Genomic DNA, 21,367 nt, shown 5'->3' on the forward strand with positions numbered 1-21,367 from the left:
TATTTTAAGGAAATAGAGTTGGTGGACCTTGTGTATTACAATAATCTGCTTGGGGTGGCTTGGTTGGCTCGTGGGTGAAGCGCTTGCCTCTTTCCACTGTGGCCTTGGTCCGATTCCCAGCAAAGGCCACGCGCATTGCTTCTCCTCTGTCCCAAAGGGATTTTTCTCAGGGACCCTTTGTTTTCCTCCCTCCGGAAAAATTAACACTTTGGTATCAGGCTGTGTTCCATGGTCATATATGGGTCGTTGTGGCTGGCTGCCAAAGGTGCCCTTGCATGCCAGTTGCTCGAACTTGTTGTAGAAAAGTCCTTCACAATTTGCATGCCAGTCGCTCAAACTTGTTGTAGCAAAGTCCTTTACAATTTGCATGCCAGTCGCTCAAACTTGTTGTAGCAAAGTCCTTCACAATTCAGCTTCTCAGCTGAGCATTATGTAATACAGTATCTGAGATATTTAGAAAAATAAACAAGGACGTAATATCTTCACTAACAATACTTCCCCTCCTTTTAGAATTCTTGGAATACTAAAATAACAGGGAGACTTCAAAGAGTTGAAATCATATGACAGGATAAAAATACATCTCTGTGAGGAAAACTTCTTTAAAAGGGGGGTTTTAAAGAATCTCATCTTGTTTTGAGTCAAAATATTTCTTTACCACGAACGGTTTCACTTTTCGTCTCAAACTTTTAGAATCTCTCAGGATCTTGTTGACTCTCATCCCAGGTTTATTTTTTATCCGAATCCTGCGTCCGGATAGCGGAAGATACCTTGACCGTCCCAGGGACGTTGAATTCATTCGAGCTACTGAGGGGCGTCTTCTTGACAAAAAGAAAGGACGACAAGAGTGTTCATTTACAATCAATAACTTCTTGGGTTACAGACGGGAAGGAACGGATAAAACGCAGTCCCTCACAGAACCTAGAAACATGTTTATTGAAATCTACGTGAAACGGAAACCTATCTTCCTTGAGATTGCTTTTATTTGAGAGGAGAAAAAGACAAGGAACATTGGATATGACAGTCCAGTTTGACGCAGTGTGGTGCTTGGGATGAATACAGCTTGTTGGTTTGATTATCGGAGTACGTAACATGTAGATGACGTGCGTCCAGTGGACGTGCAATAAAAGAGAAACCTGAGACTAGATTCTTTAGTCGGAAAGATTTGATCCAAGTCGATGGCAGTTTATTTGATCTGTCGTGAATTTGGTTTAAATAGGGTTGTATCTTATTTCCATGGTGGGGGTATTGTCATGACAAATACAATTAGTGCCTAGAATGGGGTGGGTCTATTGACTCGCTGTTAAGGATCTTGAATAATTGTGGAATGCCTACATGCAGTTTGAGAACCCCTTCCTTAAAGGAACACGTTGCCTTGGATCGGTCGAGTTGGTCTTTGAAAAGAGTTTGTAACCGTTTGTTGTAAAATGTACATGGACAGGAAGATGTTGTAAAAGTAGAATACAATGATCCACACAAACATGCCTCGAAATTGCATGGTTTTTCCATTTACCTTGTCGACTAACAACGGTCGGCCATTTATGGGAGTCTATTTGACTTCCATAAATGGCCGACCACTGTTAGTTCGCAAAGTTAAAGGAAAACTACGCAATTTCGAGGCAAATTTGTGGATCATTATATTCTACTTTTAAAACATCTTTCTAACCATGTATTTTATAACAGTTACAAACGCTTTTTATAGACCAACTCGTCCGATCCAAGGTTCGTTTTATGTGATTAACAAAGGAAACTGGTTGAGTAAACCCGCATTACATCCACTTCAAAGGTTGTGTCATAAATTTTGGTGTGATCCCTGGGAAATTGCCAACATAGGGCCAGGTAGCTCAACTGTAAAGTGCTGGCATTTTAATCTGGAGTGCCAGGTTCAAATCCTGCTTTAGTCAATTTTGTCTTTTTTTTTCAACCCAAAAATGTATTACTAAATATCATAAATTGCTATATCATTAAATAAAATTTTAAAAAACTTTTCTTTATTTATGAATTTTTTTTTATTTTTTATTTTTTACTCACTCTGTATTTGTTCTTATTTGAGTCATCTCCACATGAATTCCTATAATCCCCAGCTGTTCCGCATCTCTTTCAATATATTACAAATCATTCGGATGAAAAAAAAATTCCCGCAGACATTTCAACCTTCCATTCCAACTAATATTGCCACACTCTCAGCCAAAGTGAGCGGCCTTCCTTTAAATAACTCTCCATAAGAAAAAAAAAACCTTTTCGATCGATGAGTGAAGACGAAACCATCTTACACTCTAATGATGTCCACACTCTCAGTCAAAGTGACTGGCCTTCCTTTAAGAATTCTCGTAAGAAAAAAACAGCATTTCATTCCCAAGTGAAGAAGAAACCATCTTACACTCTAACGATGTCCTCGGAGACCTTGTGTCACACTCAGGTGATGCTAGTTGGTACCTCGTCTCCTCAAGAATATCTTAAAGGGTTTAGGTACTTTTTGTAACACAAAACACAATGTCCAAAGATTGACATTAAACTTACACAGTGTGAAAGATGATAGTGGTCGAAAGCTTCCCTTAAAACTTTACTTACTGAGGTGCTGTAGTTTTTGAGAAATGAAAAAAAAAAAGTCAGGAAAATAAATATATTAGCATGTATAATGTATGTACTAGTTTTGGTAAACACGGTTCACATTGCTAAAATAACTTGCATTAAGTTGTTTTGCTTATTTTCACAAAAACTGCAGCACCTCAGGAAGTAATCTGTTATCATTATCTTCAAACCGTGTAAGTTTAGTAACAAATCTGTGAACATTGAGTTTTAGATCCTACCAAAAGTACTCAACCCCTTTAATAAGCACACCAGCGTGGCTCAGGCAGCTGACCTTTAGGGACGGTAATTGGACATGATCCTGGAGATGTTTTTAATGATGATGTTGTTTATTTTAAGATGATGTACAAGGCAAGAGGGATGTCTTAGTGAGATGATTTTCTTGTCTCTCTTGGGCTTTGAGGAGATTGCCGTACCTTAGAGGAAGGCGTGACTGATGCTGATTGGTGTGGGGTTTTGTTGTGGTGATTGATTTTATGGAGTAATTTTGTTTGGTTTTGGGATGTTTTGAGTATGAAACAAGACTTTGTTTATTTCGGTTGGAGGACTCCTAGATAGACAATTTTAATCACTGAACAAGCCACAAACCATAAGGAGAGAAGATAAGGAAGGAAGTTTCAGTTTTAGATGTGGGAGGAAAACTCCAGAGAATTCTTCCAGGGAAAAATTCAGAAAGGGAGTCAAAACCCAGTCCACTAGAAATGTCCCCAACAAGATTCAAACTGGGGTCCCAAAGGTGGAAGTGAGAAGAAAAGATACTAATGATTGCACAGACTATGCCGACCTGACAATCGCAATGTTTGTTTTGTTTTTAATGGAGTCCTCTTCTTGCTCTACTCTGCATCTGTTCTTGTTTTGTTCATTTAGTTTGAAGAAACAATTAGAGGGTAAGGAGGATAGTATTGCCTCAAGGCTGTGTACATTTAGCTTTATTGTTAGTTGTAAAGTAACACTTTTGATATAGCCCCCTCTGTTGGCCATGAATGTCAATTTGGCTTGGGATATAATCTGCTGTACAATGTACGTGTAACCACTGAATACCATTACATAGCATAAGGTTTCTGAAGTTGACAATGCAGATTGGATAGATTTCACTCACCCTGTCAACTCCATACAAGTAAATTCAAACTACGGATACTTTGACTTACACTGAGGCCACGTAGGTCATGTTGCCCTGGTCTTGACCCTAGTGACATGTCAAAAGTTTCTGACAGAGGTTCTCATAAGAAATTGAAAATGGCCTTGCCCTCTCATCGATGAATTCCAGACCTGCAAAATTTGTCTTGTTTCCATTGCCAAAATGGTTTGCCCTCGCTTGTTAGCCCACTTTAGTAAGTCAAAATATATCTGTGGAAAAAAAAAAACATTTTATCAATCAATCTTTTTGGTTCACTACCACCACAGGAGGGGGCTATTTCTTCTGCATCTATAATGTGGACTCCTCTTCCCTCAAGGTTGTTGACCTAATTTGTAACTACCGGTATTTAGTTTCCTTGAATGTGAACGGATTTACATCAGCTGATATTAAGTAAGTAATTAATAAACCACAGCCAGCTAGTTACGTAGGTTATGATTTCTGTCTTTCCTGGTAAAAGTTTTTCCTGACCTTAATTCATTTGACGTCTGGTTGTTGATTGTTTCAAAAAGATGCACTTTGCCAAGAGGCGAGTGAGTTTGTTTAAAATTTGATAAATTGAATTGCTGTTGTGTAAAAGTTATTCTTTTCTTTTTAATCAGCAGAGGACTTGTTCCTACAACTCAAACTAAAATCAATACAAGATAAGAGGTACAAAACACTTTTTTTTTATTTTTTTTTTTATAGTATTTGTAGATTTGTTGATTTCCTGTTGTATAAATACACAATTCTTTTTATTGAAAACATTACTTAAAAAGGTTGAAAGGTTAACACTGAAATTTTTATTTTGTCAATGTCAACTTGTGGGAATGTTCTAACTGCCCACTTTCCTCTTTTTCACTCCACCACTGGAAGTAACTATTATTAGCAAGTACGACTGGACAGATATTGAAACATCTATTTTAATTTTGTTTGTCACTTGTAAGTGTTTTGGGCGACATTTCCACAATGTAACCACATACAGGAAGCTATGGGTTGGTGGTGGGAATTTAGAGGGTAGACAAACAACTGACCTGTTGGGCACACAAACTATCAGTGAAATGACCAAGGTGTCTTTGAGGGTGAGACTGATATTTTCGGAGTCAGAAATAACCAGTCGAGCATTTGTCTGGACGTGGAAGTACGTGTAGAGAGGTTACGAGCGAGTTGAACAGCTGTCAAGGATTTGGGAATAACGTGAACATTTTTCTTGGGTGGAAACTGATGGATTGTTCTTTTTGATCTTTGTAAGGTGAGAAAAACATTAGTGTTGACTTGTTGCAGTTAATTAGTGTAATTGTTAATAATCCTTTTACCCGGTAGTTAAATTACTTGGGCCCTCATCATTTGTCACAAATTATTTTAATGACAGTTACATTCAATGGTATTTTATTATGTTTGAACACCAAGTTGAACAGCAAACCAATTGTTTCTGTACTTATCCTTTCCTTCCTCTTTTTTTTGTGTAAAATTAAACAAGTATTGAACTGACTTTGACAATTGATGATAGAATGCCCAATGTTTACCGGACAGTTCAAGGCCTAAAATATCTTAGTCTTGGTCTCAAGACCTTTTCTAGTCTCTTTCAGTTTCAGCAGAAGTGGTTTTCAGATTCTATTGGAAGTTCAGTAGTGTACGAGAATATTATATTTATCTTCTAATGGATAACTTAGTAATGTCTTGAACCAAGTCTAAGTGTCTCATAGGGGTGTTGGGACTTCAGTCACTTTGTTTTGTTCCAACCCAATGGAAATTACAGAATATTATTATTATTATTATTATTTTGTTTTTCTACACCCTGCCATACACCGATGTGTTAGCACTGTATACTCAGTCCTGTGAAAAAATATCACAGGCATATTACTCGGGTGGGATTCGAACCCACGACCCTGGGAAATTACAGAGTTAGACAGTGAATTATTTCGCTTGTATTGCAGAGCAAAATGCTGAGCGAAATGTGTAGGTTGCTACTCAAAAATCATACTCAAATCATACTCAATATTAGCATTCACTGTGCACAAAATCTGTTTAGTCAAAATATTTGGCTGTGCAAAATTGTCGGATGAAGTCGTTCCCTGGTAGAGCAGAGAAACTTTTGTGTTCGGGGCCCTCCCAAGATTTTAATGAACATTTAGGGGAATTCTGGTCCCAAATATTTTGGAAGTTCGCTTCAGCACTCTGAATAAAAAAAGGCTCCTCGGAATGTTACTTACTTGGTGTTTACCATTGGTTCCTAAAGCCATTCTATGGGGCTTTCTAAATGGTTTTATCTTCATGATGTATGTGAGTTTGGCGTGGAAAATAATTGACTGCAATTTGCACTTATCTTTTTAATCACCAACTTGCACACATGGAAAGAACCCTGCCCTTGCTATAAAATAATGAATGTCAACTTGGATCTTTATCTTCAATCAATCACTTTGGACAAAAACATGCATCATTTAAAGATGTACTTTATCTAACTGATCAATGAGCTTTATAATTAACGGAGCATCCTTTCCCTTTAAACCCCCCCTTAATTACTTGACGTGACTCCGCCTGTCTTTAAGGTAAGAACGGGAGTCATACAAGGATATGATTCAAGAGGGAATTCTGTTGTTCTCCATTTCACGGACTTGTTGTCTAGAATTTCGGAAAAAATTAATGAGCGGTCATCGCTACCAGCGGCAGGGGCCTATTTCACATCGCTGCTTTTTATCTCACAAAAAGTAAGCTAATCTCATTGAACAAAATATACTTACTAGAAAAAGGTTACTAGCCGAAAATACAAAGTGTGAATGGTATCCTGCTTATTTCTGCTAAGCAGAAAGTTGTTAAGCAAAAGTGCCGGCTTATGCAGCTCTATGAAATTGGGCCCTGTTGACAGAGCATACAACTATTTTGTACAGGTTTTTGAATGGAAACCTATGATACAAACATGGTTGTTGTTGTTGTTGTGACTGTGTTGTCGAGCAAGAACTGTAATATCCACATTAGGGGTATGGTGTTGATCGGGATATACCCTGGGGGAGTTTTGGTGACTAATGTGCATTACTTCAGTGTTCGGGGGGGGGGGGGGGTCAGGGAGGGGGGCGGGTGGGGGGGGGGTTCCTGAGAGGAAAACAACTCGCCTGGTATGAATGTTTACTTCAGCCCATTAAAGGCTGTCACATTCATGAAGCCTTGCTCTCAGTTGCGGGTGCACAAACCCTTCCACGCCATCCCTGGTTGCTTTAGCAGGTGCAACTATGACTTAAGTTTCGTGTGATATGGAGGAAGTTTAGTAACGAGAAGACAATTGCGTGGACAATTTAAGGTCTTAACTATAATCAACCCTCAAAGGGTTAGGTACCCTGTTAAGGCTATCGTTTAATGAGTGACTCAAGCGTAGCTTGTGGTTATGGTTACCGAGGATGACAATAAAATGAATCTGTGGAACAATTTGATAATAAAAGTTGAGTAATTTGTGAATATCCAGAATGGAGTGAAACAAATGCAGGTCCTTTTCGCTGCAAAATGTGAAATAGATGCTGCTCGTTAGGGCTGGTGTTGTCAAGACTTTTGTGGGGAGCTACATATTTGGAGTGTTAATTGCCAGAAGGGTTTCTTGGGGGTTGGAGGCTCTATTATGGTTGAAGTTGGCGTACCTGTTGGAGTAAAGGAGGTGTAGTTAGAGGGTAGGGAGGTGTAGCAGATAAGTGGGAGGTAAAAAAAGATGACCTTTAAAGGGCAACACTGATCATGCCCTTCTGCTTTACAGTACACAGGTAAACATAATTGTACAAGGAATTTTCTACATCCCTTTAAATGCATTATGTGCAACTCAAAGTGTGATGTTCTAAGTTATTCATTTTTTATTGTTTTCAAATGTATGTATTATTTGTATATATATTTGTTATTAACTAATGTGAGGTACCTCTGTTCTAAATTTCTACTGGAATATTTCAAGGGGCAGGCACCAAGGCAGGGACTAGGGGCAATTGATGCCGAGGGGCAAGTATTGCCTCTGTTTATTGCATTCACCAGGTCTGGTAGTCTCAAAAGATGTTTTGGACTAACCAACCTGCAAATGCTTTCCCTCGGCTGGGCAAAAGTTTGATAGATTTATTCCCTATAGAAAGTGAAACCAGGCAAGGGGCCAAGAACTCTTATCTTAACATGAGCACTCCGACTAAATCAACGTACCTTTTGCTGAACCATTCTGATTGATATAGAGACACTCCTACTAGTAGTCCTAATACATAGGGTAAACACTCTCAGAAAAAAAACCCAGCAAATTGTTAAATAACCAGAACAATATGTAAACCATACAGTACACTTTGTGTACATGAGGTCCAGCCCGTGTGTTCTGTTAAGGTTATACTTTTTCCAATGACAAAATATCATGTGACCAAATAATGACAACAAAATACCATGACTAGATCTGAAAAATAGTCATTCCCAAGTCTATTGGAGCGGTGTTGTTTTATGTCACCACAGGCTTCTGATTTCCATTGGGGTTAACTAGGTGAGACTCAGATACAAAAACAAATTGTCCGAGGTTCACACTTCCCTTGAGTAGGCCTGGGCGAATTGTTTGAATATCCGGTTAATGGCGAATAGGCTTTTCCTATCCGTAACTGCGAATGCCTTTTTTTTCTTAACCGGATATCCGCATAGGGCGCGAATACCTATTTATAAACCGGATAGTTTTGTAATTACAACCAAGTAACCGGATATTCTTTTAATATCCGAATATCCGCGGACGTCGGGCGACAACTGATAGGAATGTTTTGTCTGAATCCTTATGAAACTTCTATTAAGACAGCATAAAACAGCATAAATTAAGTATTTAACTATGCTCACCTCCGTGAAGAGTTAAAACAATGACATTTCTGACGTAATTTTGTTCAAAGATTACGAAAGTTTTCCTTCACGTAGAGTCAATCACGATCAAAAGAAAAAGCAAATCGCAATCTTTAAATTAGATCCGGTTATTTTTATGAATGAACCGAGTGACGCTGTCTAAAACTAATATCAATCCGCCTATACGATCTCATTCACAAACGAACAGCGCCCTCTAGCGGCAAAAAAACCCAAAACAATTATTTTTATTTTTATAGCGCCCTCTAGCGGCGAAACAAAATATTTGAATATCCGGTTAATTTCGGATAGTTGGCCAGCGGTATCCGAATATCAAAATTTCACTATTCGCCCAGCACTACCCTTGAGCTTATTTGTCTTTGTACGCAAAAAAACATAAACAAGTCTGCGTCTAGTTGTGCTCGTTAAAGCCTGTGTCGTTAATTAAGACAATTTATCCAGGGAAAGTAATTGTTTGTTCCAACAGTAATTACAAGGGATTAGCCACTTACAGAAGAAACCTTCACAACAAATTAAAACAGATAGCAAATCCAGCTCATCATAAAGCAAATTAAGTCCTGCCACTGGAAACTTGTTTATAAACTAAGACTAAAGACACCCCTCTAAATAGTGCTAAGGTGAAATCACTCATCACTTAGCGCTGAAAAAGAAAAAAAAATCACATCTTCCTGTTGGGAGGTCACTATTGCTGAGAGTACTCTGGAGCCATTGGCCGGGACCTTATTTGATTTAGGAATGACAGCCGCGGAAACACACACTGTTATGAGGCAACCTCGGAGAAGGTTTGAGTCACTTGGCTGCTCTGTGAAAAAGGAGTTAGCTGAGGCACTGGGCAATAACACATAGACTCAAACTGGTTGTGTTTATATGGAGAGCCTGACATTTTAACCTGGAGGTTGTAACCGTCTTGAAGGAGCTCTAAGGACGTCTCTGTGAGCTCTGAAGACATCTCTGCAAGGAGGAGGTTTTCAATTCTTGAGACAAGATGCCGTTTTTCTTACATGGGTTGGTCCAGTCGTGGGGGGATTGGAAAGCGGTTTTGGGGAATGCTAAATGGCCGTGGAGTCGCGTGGCGATGTATTCCATGTTTGAATGCACTGGGCATGGAACGCCGGGGAGCTATCGCAAACTACAAGGTAGGTTTATTTGAACACTTTAAAGAATGTCTAAGATGTCTCTGAGGTACTTCAAAGAGTTAATAGACTCCCTCTTCCTGACATAGTCTTGAAAATTTCAATTTTGGCCTGCACCGGTTCTAAAAACATGCATGAATCTTTTCTCTGATTCAAATGTTTAGGGTCGAACAATTTGCTAAACCATATTATTTTGAAGGGAGTACTTTCTCAAAATTTTTTATGCTAACAACAGCTGCAGTGTTTTTTACCAGGTAAGTTTTTACTTTTTTTGAATGCTTACCAATCCATTACCCTACCGTTCACATATTGGTCAAAACTTTGGGAGATCTTTGAGAGAACATCCTGAAAAAAAAAAACGGGAAAAAAAAACCTAAACTGCTCCTGACTTTTCTGATTTCATTAAAAATATAGAGAAAGAGTACCATTGTCTTGGGTCTTTGACTTCTGGGTCAATTATATAGCTGTTTGGTTTACTGGCTACTTTGCCGATTCCTAGGCATTATATTTACGATCACCATCACACTAAATCCATCATCTGCACGCATTTTCAGTGAAGTGTATTTTGACCTTTTGCAAGAGTTGATCAGATTTGATTTTAGCCAATCACAGTGCTTGCCTCTCAGCATGGATGACCTGTAGGGTCATAAACGTCCCTGGTTCTACCACATTGAGGGCTAGAAGGCGATGTTTGTGTGCCCCTATTAGGCCCTCCTAGTACCCCCACAGTAGGGTGTACATTCCTTGACAATATTCATCTCAGTTGAACGAGAATTTGTGATTTTTATCTTGGACTACCTGCTGCACATATTTATTTGTGTGATATTTCATCACAGTCAACTCGATGACCATAAAGGCAATTTACAGCAACTAATTCATGACATTTTTACAACAAGAACAAAAAGTATATATGACATTTAAGTTTTGCATAAATTAGGAGGATTAGTGAGGCCATAGAGGTTAAACACAGTGGACACTATTGGTAATTGTCAAAGGCAAGTCTTTGCACTTGGTGTGTCTCAAAATATGCATAAAATAACAAATAATGGAAGAAAAAATGCTCTGACACACGAAGTTGTGTGGTTTCAGATGTAATAGATGTTAAATTTGCAGCGGGGATAAAGTATATAAATTTTGGTTTTTACCCATACTCCGATGTGTGTTAGCACTGTATACTCAGAACTTTCCCGAGTCCTGTCAAAAAAAAACACAGGCATGTTACTCGGGTGGGATTGGAACCCACGACCCTTGCAATTCTAGAGCAGTGTCTTACCAACTAGACTACCAAGGTTGCCCGGTAGCTAGAGGCAGTTCGAATCCTGCTTTTAGATGCTTGATTTCGTGACCTCAAATTCGTAATCTGAGGTTCCAAAATCAAATCCGTGGAAAATAACTTCTTTTTTGGAAACTATGTTACTTCAGAGGGAGCTGTTTCTCACAATGTTTTATATTATCAACCTCTCCCCGTTACTCGTTACCAAGTGAGGTTTTATGCTAATAATTATTTTGAGTAATTACCAATAGTGTCCACTGCTTTTGCATGTAGTGCAGTTGGTTGCCTTAAAAAATAATGCCTAACTCTCCCTTATTCTGCAGAAAGTTTCTTGAAAATATTTATTAGCCAATCATTAAACATTCTGATGAAAACACATTCAAACCTCCTTGACTATAGAAACTTTTCCCCTGATGTTTAAAGCAAGTGGACATTATTGGTAATTTTCAAAGACCATGCTTCTCACGTGCTGTATCTCACGTATGCATAAAATAAGAAACCTGTGAAAATTTGAGCTTGATTGGTTGTCGGAGTTGCGAGATAACTATGAAAGAACAAAACACATTTGTCACACAAAGTTGTGTGCTTTCAGATGCTTGATTTCGAGACCTCAAATTCTAAACTTAAGGTCTCAAAATCAAATTCGTGGAAAGAGACTTCTTTCTCAAAACTACGTCACTTCAGAGGGTGCCCTTTCTCCCAATGTTTTATATTATCAACCTCTCCCCATTACTCGTTACCAAGTAAGGTTTTGTGCTAATAATTATTTTGACTAATTACCAATAGTGTCCACTGCCTTTAAGTTTAATTTAATTCTAAATATCTCACTTTAATGTTGTACAAAATCTGCCTGATTGCAAGATGCAAATGTCGGCAAGTGTGCTATCAAAATTGCCTCGACTCATTGAAATACTGAATTATTTAGAAGATTATAAGAAGAAATGCTAGGACTACTTTTGCAAACTTAACAGTTTAATCAAAAAAGTTATTGATCTGAAAGTTTTTCAAGCCAAAAGGCACTAATAGGAAATTGATGCCATCCTCGGCTTAAACCCAACATGTGTTTCTTATTGAACATATCAAAGTTTCTATCAATGAAAAGCCTCTATTCCAAATTACGAAACACCAAGTTATCTACTGCACTGAAAGCAATACAGACCTAGATCTGGGCCCAATTTCACTTCTTGACACATTTCTGATAAGCAGATATGAGTAGGATACCAGTCCCAAATTGCACATGTAGCATGGTAGTTTGGCCGGTAACCTTATTGTAGTAAGCATATTTTTGTTTGTGTTTAGCTGCTTTGTGCTTAAACGCAGCTCTATGAAATTGGGCCCGGGATAGTTTTAGTAACAGGTGAAAGCTAGCTGGAATTAAGTACGCCAACTTTGATTCAGCATGGTAAAAACACAACTGGGAAAACTCTCTGATAGGATATGGACAATTACGGGTCCTTGGCATGGAACTTGAAATTAGAGAAAGTTGGGCATCTGTTCAATTTACCCTCATCTCAATGACCTAGACATTATTTTGGGTGGAGGTGCACCCCTTTGCAGTCCCATCTGATCCTACTCTTATACCCCTCTTTTTCATGTATTGAATAATTAGTAGCATCAACTGAGGATCTTAAATCTTGTTTCTTGAGGATGACCAGGGACGATCTACCTGTTCTCAAAATCGCTGCACTCTGTTTCTAAGAAGACATTGATTATATTGTCTACCTTACCTCCTCAGGACCTAACTTCTTTGGGCTGCTTAGCATTTCGTTTTGCTAAGGGCATACTAAACTTGCTAAGCATGAACCACATTGGATGTAATGAGTGACGCAGTGTTTGTATGGCTTGACAGTTTTATTCAATAATTCCTTTGATCAGTATCTTAGATGATTCAACACCCCTTGGTTAAAGCTGGGGGTTATAGGTTCAAGTCCATAACCAGCCAGGTCTTACTAGTGTCGCCCCCTGTTAGAGGACCTGTGACACTAGGATAATACCTTTAGTTATAATTAGTCCGTATTTGTCACCTCCCTTGAGTGTCAAGGGCATTATAAACTTATATGTCATGTCGCCATTGTCAGTCAAGTTTTTTAATCCTAATGGTGGAAAAATAAGTGTTTAAATTTGTTTTGGCAATAATTTGTCTTTGTCAGTGCTTGCAATACGACATCAAATAAGAACATGCTTTAGGGAGTAGTGCAAAAAGGTGGGTAAATTCTAAGTTAAAAAATAACTGTTCCCATGGGCACAGGCCAACAATCCCATTGACCGTCAAAACTTTCCACTGGACCTCATCGTTGTGTCAAAGTACAAGAGAACTCCTATCCTATTGTACACAGCTCAATATGTGCATTATTTGAAGTTTTCGATGAAACGTTCTGGCAGTCCAATGGAACAGTCCATGTACACACTGTGATACTTCCCCTGATAAAAGAACAAGTTTTTTCTGAGTTTTTTGTAGGAGGGGGAGGGGCAGTTTTAGTAGGTCATACCTGACATAATATGGATACTGAACAGGGGTATGACACCATTTGACCCCTCAACTCATCAACATTTCTTCCATTTCAAACAAGTGTGAAATTCCTATCTGGTTTTTGTTGACAACTTGGTTGTTGACAAGGTAAAGAATGATAAGTCAATGATACAGTTTCCTCTATTTCTATTGGTCGTCTAGACCGGAAAGGTCAGTTGTGATGTGTACCTGTTGTTTCTGCTCCCCCCATTCCTACCCTACCCTTAAATGACCCCTCTCTTCAAGACAAACCAGACCCCAGATGGATGAGACAATAGTTGGCTCAGAAAGTCCAGGCAGATTCTTCAGCTTCTTGGGATCAATTTGTCAAACTCACTTTAGGATTTGTCAATTGGATAGAAACAGTTGGATGCAAACTTTGTGACTCCAGCTGTCAACACTGTCACGCTGAATTTTTAAAGTTTCTTTGCTTCTTTTATTTCTTTGTTGTTTGCTCTTTCAAATGCGACGTGTCGTGGCTGAGTGTGCAATGGGTCGGGCACACCGGACTACAAGCTCTAGTATTCTGATAAGGAGAGTGTGGGTCTGAGTCTCAGTTGTGTCACTTGTGTCCTTAAGCAAGACACTTTAACCAGTATTGCTGCATCCTTTGGATGGGGTGTTAAGCCGTTGGTCCCGTGTGTTGTGTAACGTACGTTAAAGGCAGTAGACACTATTGGTAATTGCTCAAAATAATTATTTGCATGAAACCTCACTTGGTAATGAGTATTGGGGAGAAATTGATAATATAAAATATTGTGAGAAACGGCTCCCTCTGAAGTGACATAGTTTTCAAAAAAGAAGTTATTTTCCACGAATTTGATTTTGAGACCTCAGATTTAGAATTTGAGGTTACGAAATCATGCATCTGAAAGCGCACAACTTTGTGTGACCAGGGTGTTTGTTCTTCCATTATTATCTCGCAACTTCGACGACCAATTGAGCTAATGTTTTCACAGGTTTTTTTTTTTTTATGAACATGTTGAGATACACCTAGTGAGAAGACTGGTCTTTGACAATTACCAATTAGTGTCCACTGTCTTTAAAGAACCCAGTGCATTTACATGTATTGTAAAGAGAAGGGGTTTGCCCTGGTGTTTCTGGCCGGTCCAGCAGCAATGCGTGCCACCTTACCTTGTAGCCTTCTCAAGGTGTTGAATTACTATAATGGTTGCTTCATTCATCTCATCAAATCATGCTGAACAAGCTCCACCAGATTTGATAATTTAGCGCCAGGAAGGAATGTCATTTATAACAGACATGTTGCATTATAAAGAAATTCTTCTATTGTTATATTGGTTTCCTAACTCATAAATGTCAAATCATGAAGTTATTTCTGTGAATGATGGTAACTGTTGGCCTTTTCAAATATTGACATTCCATCACTCCCTATCCTGTTTGGCCCATCATGTCATAGAGAAATTGGTTTCTAAACTTGACGACAGACTTCGGTTTGAACTGGAGCCCAGAAATCTTTGTGATTTCAAAAATGGAGATTTGCACGAATGATTCACAAAAGACGAACTGACTCTTTTTTTTTTTACATTAATCATTTTGTACAAAAATTTCCATCAAAACTGTCTTTGTGTTCAGCAATGCGTTAAGTGTGTCAATTTCATTTGGGCCAAATTCCGTGACGTTGCTTACCGCAGAATTCTTAACTTACGGTTATGTTCTCTTTCAATGTCTCAAAAAATATGGTACTAAATTTTGTTCTGTGTTGGTGCTTGAAAATTTCATTAATACGTTACGTAGCAAAAAGTTTCTTATGAAAGGAGTATGCAGTTAGAGTTACGCGTGGGCCTGTGAACACAACAAGTTGATAAGCACAAAAACTCTTGCTTAGCAAACATAGGATACTAGCCAGTATACCATAAAGATACCATTGCTGCGAATGGTAGCCCATTTATTTCTTGCTTAGCAAAGACATTTTCTTCATGAAATGGGGCTCTGGTCCCTAAATGCAGATTTTCTGCTAACTGTTTGTAAAGTTGGGCACATGTTGTTAATAAAAGTGCATGTTTTTAAGTCTAGAAAACATGCATTGTCACAGGTAAGGGAAAATTAGGGTAGTAGAACGCGCCCTTTCCCTGGGGTGAGTTTCGTTCTAGCTTAGGGAACCCCCTGCCTCACTAGACAACAAGTTGCCCCTGTCTGATTACCAAGGCTCCTAAATTAACACCTCCCCATACCAATGAGGCAATGTGCAAACCTTGTAGCTGAATAACATAGGTGGCCTAGACATGCACAGTCTTTAAGGGAGACTAATAGGCCTACAGACTAAATCATCAAAGGAACACGTTGCCTTGGATCGGACGAGTTGGTCTATAAAAAAGCATTTGTATCCTTTGGTTATAAAATGCTCATGGTTGAAAGATGTTTTAAAAGTAGAACACAATGATCCACACAAGTTTGTCTCGAAATTACGTGGTTTTCCTTTTACTGTGTGAACTAACACGGTCGGCCATTTATGGGAGTCAAAAACTTGACTCCCATAAATGGCCGACCGTTATAGCCAACGAGGTAAAAGGAAAACCGTGCAATTTCGAGGCATGTTTGTGTAGATCATTGTATGCTACTTTTACAACATCTTTCTACCCATATGCATTTTATAAAAACAGTTACGAACGCTTTTCAAAGACCAACTCGACCGATCCAAGGCAACGTGTTCCTTTAAGGGAGACTAATAGGTCTACAGACTAAATCATTAACTTTGGGAGGAGTCAATTTATTTAGGCCTAGCCTTGTTGGTAATATCCACAAGAGCACAGAGCTTGTAGCTTAAATGTTTTTATTAGATTGCCAGATAGATTCAAAATGAAAAACAAAAAATCCTGACACAGCTTAACGAGCATTTAACTGTGTTTTGATGTGAGTAAGTACTTAAAGAAAATAATTCTGTGCCAGTAAACTTCTTTATGCTACAAGCCCTACTGATTTGCACCACAAAATCATTTCTTACGGAGGGTTCTGTTTACACTCGTCACATCAAAGAATTGGCTGCTGTCGATGAAAATGTGCGTGTGTGTCAGCTCTGCGCACAACTCTAAGCCAATGATAAGTCCACATTGATGTTGTTTAGGCATGTGAAGTTGTATGCAAGGGGTGTATGGATTAAATATTGAAACTAATTATTGCATCCTCTTTTAATAACCCTTTAAAGCTTAATGATTGAAAACTTCCAACTCCCACTAAATACAAGGCCTATATATTGATGATGTTATACAACATGTAGGCCTAAGCAGCTTAGGTTTAGTGTAAGAACTGTGGCATTTCTCCAGGTTGAGTTACGCAGCAAATTCAGATCTTAAGATCCGCTCAGGTATTGGCTGCTGTAGATTCTGGCCAAGAGCCAATGTTTGAGAGGAGTTCCTGTTTGGAGGAAGTGATTGTTGCAGGTGATGATGGTTTATTTAAAAAAACTGCTTTCAGGGAATTTAGATGTCACCTAGGAATTGAAGTTATAAGGGATTTCATGAGGAATCTGGAACTTCCTTTGGATTCCGTTTATATATTTTATAGTGACTCTGCGAGAGACAACACGGTTTGGTAAAATCAAATCAAAATAAGCTGAGAAAAAGAAAGACCTAGTTCCAAAAAGAAAAACCGTCCTAAACAAAAAATATATCTACACAGCAAAGTGGTGTTACCGCAAACCGAATAAATGATCGTTGATAACTCACCAAGCAATGCCTCAAAAACTTTTTTAAAGTGTGTTGCCGAAAATATAAAAATGTTCATTTCCCTATTCCACCCATGTTCTGTGTCAATGTTTGCTGTTGGCATTCCCATATCCACCCATTTTTGTATTTAGAAATGTGTGTCGAATCTGTTGTTATTTGTTTAGCAAACCAAACAAACTAATGGTGTATCCTGTTTGAAGTCAGAGTTTAGTCCATTGAGAAGTTTCCACTAATTGGTCATCAATACTGCCATTGATGTCATTGTCATCAGACCATTTAACACCTGCTCCTGTCATACCATTGTCGCCACTTATTGTTCACCCGAGAGTTGGTTAGTTATTACTCGCACAAAAGACCAGATAATCTCCATACAGCATTCAAAAACTTGACCATGAGTTTATTTTCAGGGTCTACTTTAACATAAACCCCATGTTTACACGCCCTCTGTTGAAGAAAGTTTCTTGTTTTGGAGGGGATTAAAATATCCAAGGACAAGTAGGTGGGAAATGGTTTTTCTAATTATCCCCGAGGGGTTAGTGCTAGTGAAGTTGACCTCATGGGGACATTGTGAAACAATTTCGGCAGGAGTTGTTCAAGTGTACCTTTTGTCTTGTTCATGCTTGAGCAAGTAAATAAAGGCTTACTTACTGGGATTAGCTAAAAGCTGTTCTTTTATTCAATTTTTGGGGGTCTTTGTATGTTTGATTTGGAGTGGTTTTATTTTGTTGGTTTCGGGTCCGTTTTTGTGTTGATTTTCTGATCTGATTGGGGGAGCCGACTTTGGCCATCAAAAAGAATTCCTCTGCTTAGCGTGATGATTTATTCTGAATGGTTTTGGTTTCTTTGTGTGATTTTTCCTCTGTTGTTGAGATTGTGGTTTTATTCCTGGAATTTTGCCGTTATTGTTGATTGACATTTTCAAGCCAAAACTATAGTCTGGCTTCCTAAATGGGCCACTCTTATGTCTAGTTTTAGACCCCCTTACACCAATAGATTCCTTGTGGTTTTTACTTAACTGGCAAATTTGAAATATGCTCCCACACTTCTGGCTCAGAAAATTGCAAATTGGGGCAATAAATATGTCCTATTTTCAATGACACTGTTTATGGATTGAAATAGTTCAAGCCTATAGAAATGGGAGAATAATTGGTGTTGAGTTTTTTGCTTATACATAGCATGGGATATATTTTTAAATTTGAATACCAGTTTGAATACCAAAGATCGTCAAATGCCTGAATTTAAAAAGTCCCAAAAGCTTTAAAATAGCCCTGAGTTTTTGATTGGCTGTCACTGTCTTTTATCCACTATAGAAGTTTTAATTGGTCATTATGATCAAAAAGTGATTTGGTCCTTATAATGCCTTCTTTCTTGCAGTGGAGATAAAATGATTCTTTGTTAAGATTTTTTGTAAAGACTTGCACACAACGCATCAATCATTGACATATTTGTACGTTAATAGTGAAGAAGGTTTTAAATCAAACTCATTTTGACACTTTTATTGCCTCTGATACAATAATATCCTTGAAAATAATCCGTTTTGAAGTCACAGATAAGTCGATTTCACACCTTCCTTTCAAGTCGCTTGAATAGAATTTCTGGTAGTGAGATTTTTCTCTTCAGTGTGCAAGGTTAAATATAAGACATCATTAAAATAGACTCAATCCACCCACTGTAGCGTGACATGCTTCAAGATAATTTATTATTATTAGTCATATATAAAACTTTAAATTACTCTGTTTACGTGGCAATTATAAAAGTTGTTTTTCCATCTCGAAAAATGGGGGTGTTATGATAAAAGCACACCCTTCGGTAACTAGCCCCAGGGACAAACCCCTGAATTTTTAGGCTTAGCTCATGCCAAGAAAATTGACGAAAGAGGAAGTCAACATTAACAAGTTGTGAAACAGCCCCTTGATTCTGTCTGCATTTTAAGCACCCATCATGTAACCATAAAGTGTGTTTCACTTTAAAAGTACAACTTAGGGTTACCCAAAACATGAGCAATTATAACATGTGTGGGTGAGGTTGCAGAACGGCAAACAAATACACAAAAAGGAAGTGTTTAGTCAAAAATATATCAAGATTTTTTTGTAAACTTTTTTGGCAAGAGTTGACTAACCTCTGTGTCAACGCAACTACGGCTTTGTCAATGTTTTCACAAAGTAACTATTTTTTTTCTTTCTACGAATATTATAAAAATTGACACAATATATCTGTCATAGTGCTGAGTTTATTATTTATGAATCATTGTTTTGAACTGTTCGACATATGTATGACTTCAGTAGTTCCATTTTCCATGGACAATTGTTACAAATCTTTGCCAGAGGGAATTATTTGCGGCTTTCCATTGATGAATTTGTGTCTCTCTGTTCAGTTTCCAGTTCGACTAGGTGTTCCTAACTTATTATATTTATGGCACATTCCAGTTGAAATTGTGTGAAAATGCCCGAGAGCAGTTCCTTTTGTGAGGTGGTTTCCGTTTTTGTTGAAACTCTGCCCAAGTGAGTCGTAACGATACACCGTGGATGTGTAAGATTGTCCATGTATGTGATAAGCATAACAGCACTGCAAGCTTTGAGGTTACTTACACTGATCAAAAAATGAGTTCATGTTTCACGAACAATTTTTGAAGAGGAAAAACCTTGAAGGCTATTTGCTTTTATAAAAGGTTTCCCATCAAATTAAGTTATGGGTGAATTGAAGTCGCTGTTTACAGTTTAAAGGGGGGGGGGAAGGTTTGTAACTGTTTACACCTGACACACACCATGGATTTTAAGGGAAGGTACATGTTTGGTAATTCCTGTAAACAAACATTAACTTAAAAACTGACTTCTGGTAACGAGCATTAGAGAGCAGTTGATAGTATAAAACATTGTGAGAAATGACTCCCTCTGAAGTATTGTAGTTTTTGAGAAAGAGTTAATTTCTCATTAAAATAATAAAAGACTTCTAGCTAGAAGTCTTTTATTCATGTCTGAAAGCACACAAATTCGTCCAACAAGGGTGTTTTTTCTTTCATAATTTTCTCGCAACTTTGATGACCAATTGAGCCCCAATTTTCACAGGCTTGTTATTTTATGCTTATGAGAACACTGGTCTTTGACAATTACCAAAAGAGTCCAGAGTCTTTAAAGCCCAAGTTTTAACAGGTGTATTAAAGTTTGTTTTTTCAAAACATGAACACTGTCTGCAACTATTTTGTCAGCTCTACCAATCCTGTACAATGCCTTTAATTATAGTTAATAATAAATATAAGTTTTAACACCATGTCTTTAAAGACACTGGACACCACTGGTAATTGTCAAAGACCAGTCTTCTCACTTGGTGTATCTCACTTGGGGCTCAATTTTCACAGGCTTGTTATTTTATGCTTATGAGAACACTGGTCTTTGACAATTACCAAAAGAGTCCAGAGTCTTTAAAGCCCAAGTTTTAACAGGTGTATTAAAGTTTGTTTTTTCAAAACATGAACACTGTCTGCAACTATTTTGTCAGCTCTACCAATCCTGTACAATGCCTTTAATTATAGTTAATAATAAATATAAGTTTTAACACCATGTCTTTAAAGACACTGGACACCACTGGTAATTGTCAAAGACCAGTCTTCTCACTTGGTGTATCTCAACATATGCACATATGCAAACCTGTGAAAATTTGAACTCAATTGGTCGTCGAAGTTATGAGATAATAATGGAAGAAAAAACACCCTTGTCACTGGAAGTTGTGTGCTTTCAGATGCTTGATTTCGGGCCCTCAAAATCTAATTCTGAGGTCTCAGAATCAAATTCAAATATTTTAGTGGAAAATTACTTCCTTCTCAAAAACTACGTTACTTCAGAGGGAGCCATTTTTCACAATGTTTTATACTAACAACCTCTCCCCATTACTCGTTACCAAGTAAGTTTTTATGCTTACAGTTATTTTGAGTAATTACCAATAGTGTACAGTGCCTTTAAATCATCACTACTTTAAACCATTATCAAGTCATTGATTTTAATGGGAACAATTGACGCTTGTTACAAAGTTCTCAACAAGTTGTCAAAACTTTGTATAAAGAACCCCCCCCCCCCCCCCTAGTAACCATGTGACAAGAGTTGAAGTATTTGACCTTGGCCTGCTTGTAGGTCACGTGGAACGATCCATATTATTAAAAAGGGGGGTTCAGGAAGGAACCCGTGATTTGGGGGAAAGTCTGGAAATTGGAATGTTGTTTCATACAGTGGTTTG

The 21,367-nt window shown here is 38.1% G+C and overlaps 1 protein-coding gene across 8 annotated transcripts in view; it reads left to right on the forward strand.

The window, feature by feature from the left end:
• Window positions 1-21,367, forward strand: part of LOC139947966 (uncharacterized) — a 134,440-nt gene that overhangs the window by 45,697 nt on the left and 67,376 nt on the right. Inside the window, exon 1 of one of the 8 annotated variants that reach the window (XM_071945868.1) lies at window positions 4,006-4,114. The exons of 6 other annotated variants lie outside the window; for them this stretch is intronic. Coding sequence is in view for 1 of the 2 variants with exons in the window: in XM_071945861.1 (XP_071801962.1) it covers window positions 9,618-9,678 (61 nt within the window). In the remaining variant the exon portion in view is untranslated. Of the gene's footprint in view, window positions 1-4,005; window positions 4,115-9,602; window positions 9,679-21,367 lie in introns of those variants that run through there. One more of the 8 variants, XM_071945861.1, reaches the window with a different exon arrangement.

This window comes from Asterias amurensis, chromosome 15 (genome assembly GCF_032118995.1).
Source record: "Asterias amurensis chromosome 15, ASM3211899v1".
Taxonomy (NCBI): Eukaryota; Metazoa; Echinodermata; class Asteroidea; order Forcipulatida; family Asteriidae; genus Asterias; species Asterias amurensis.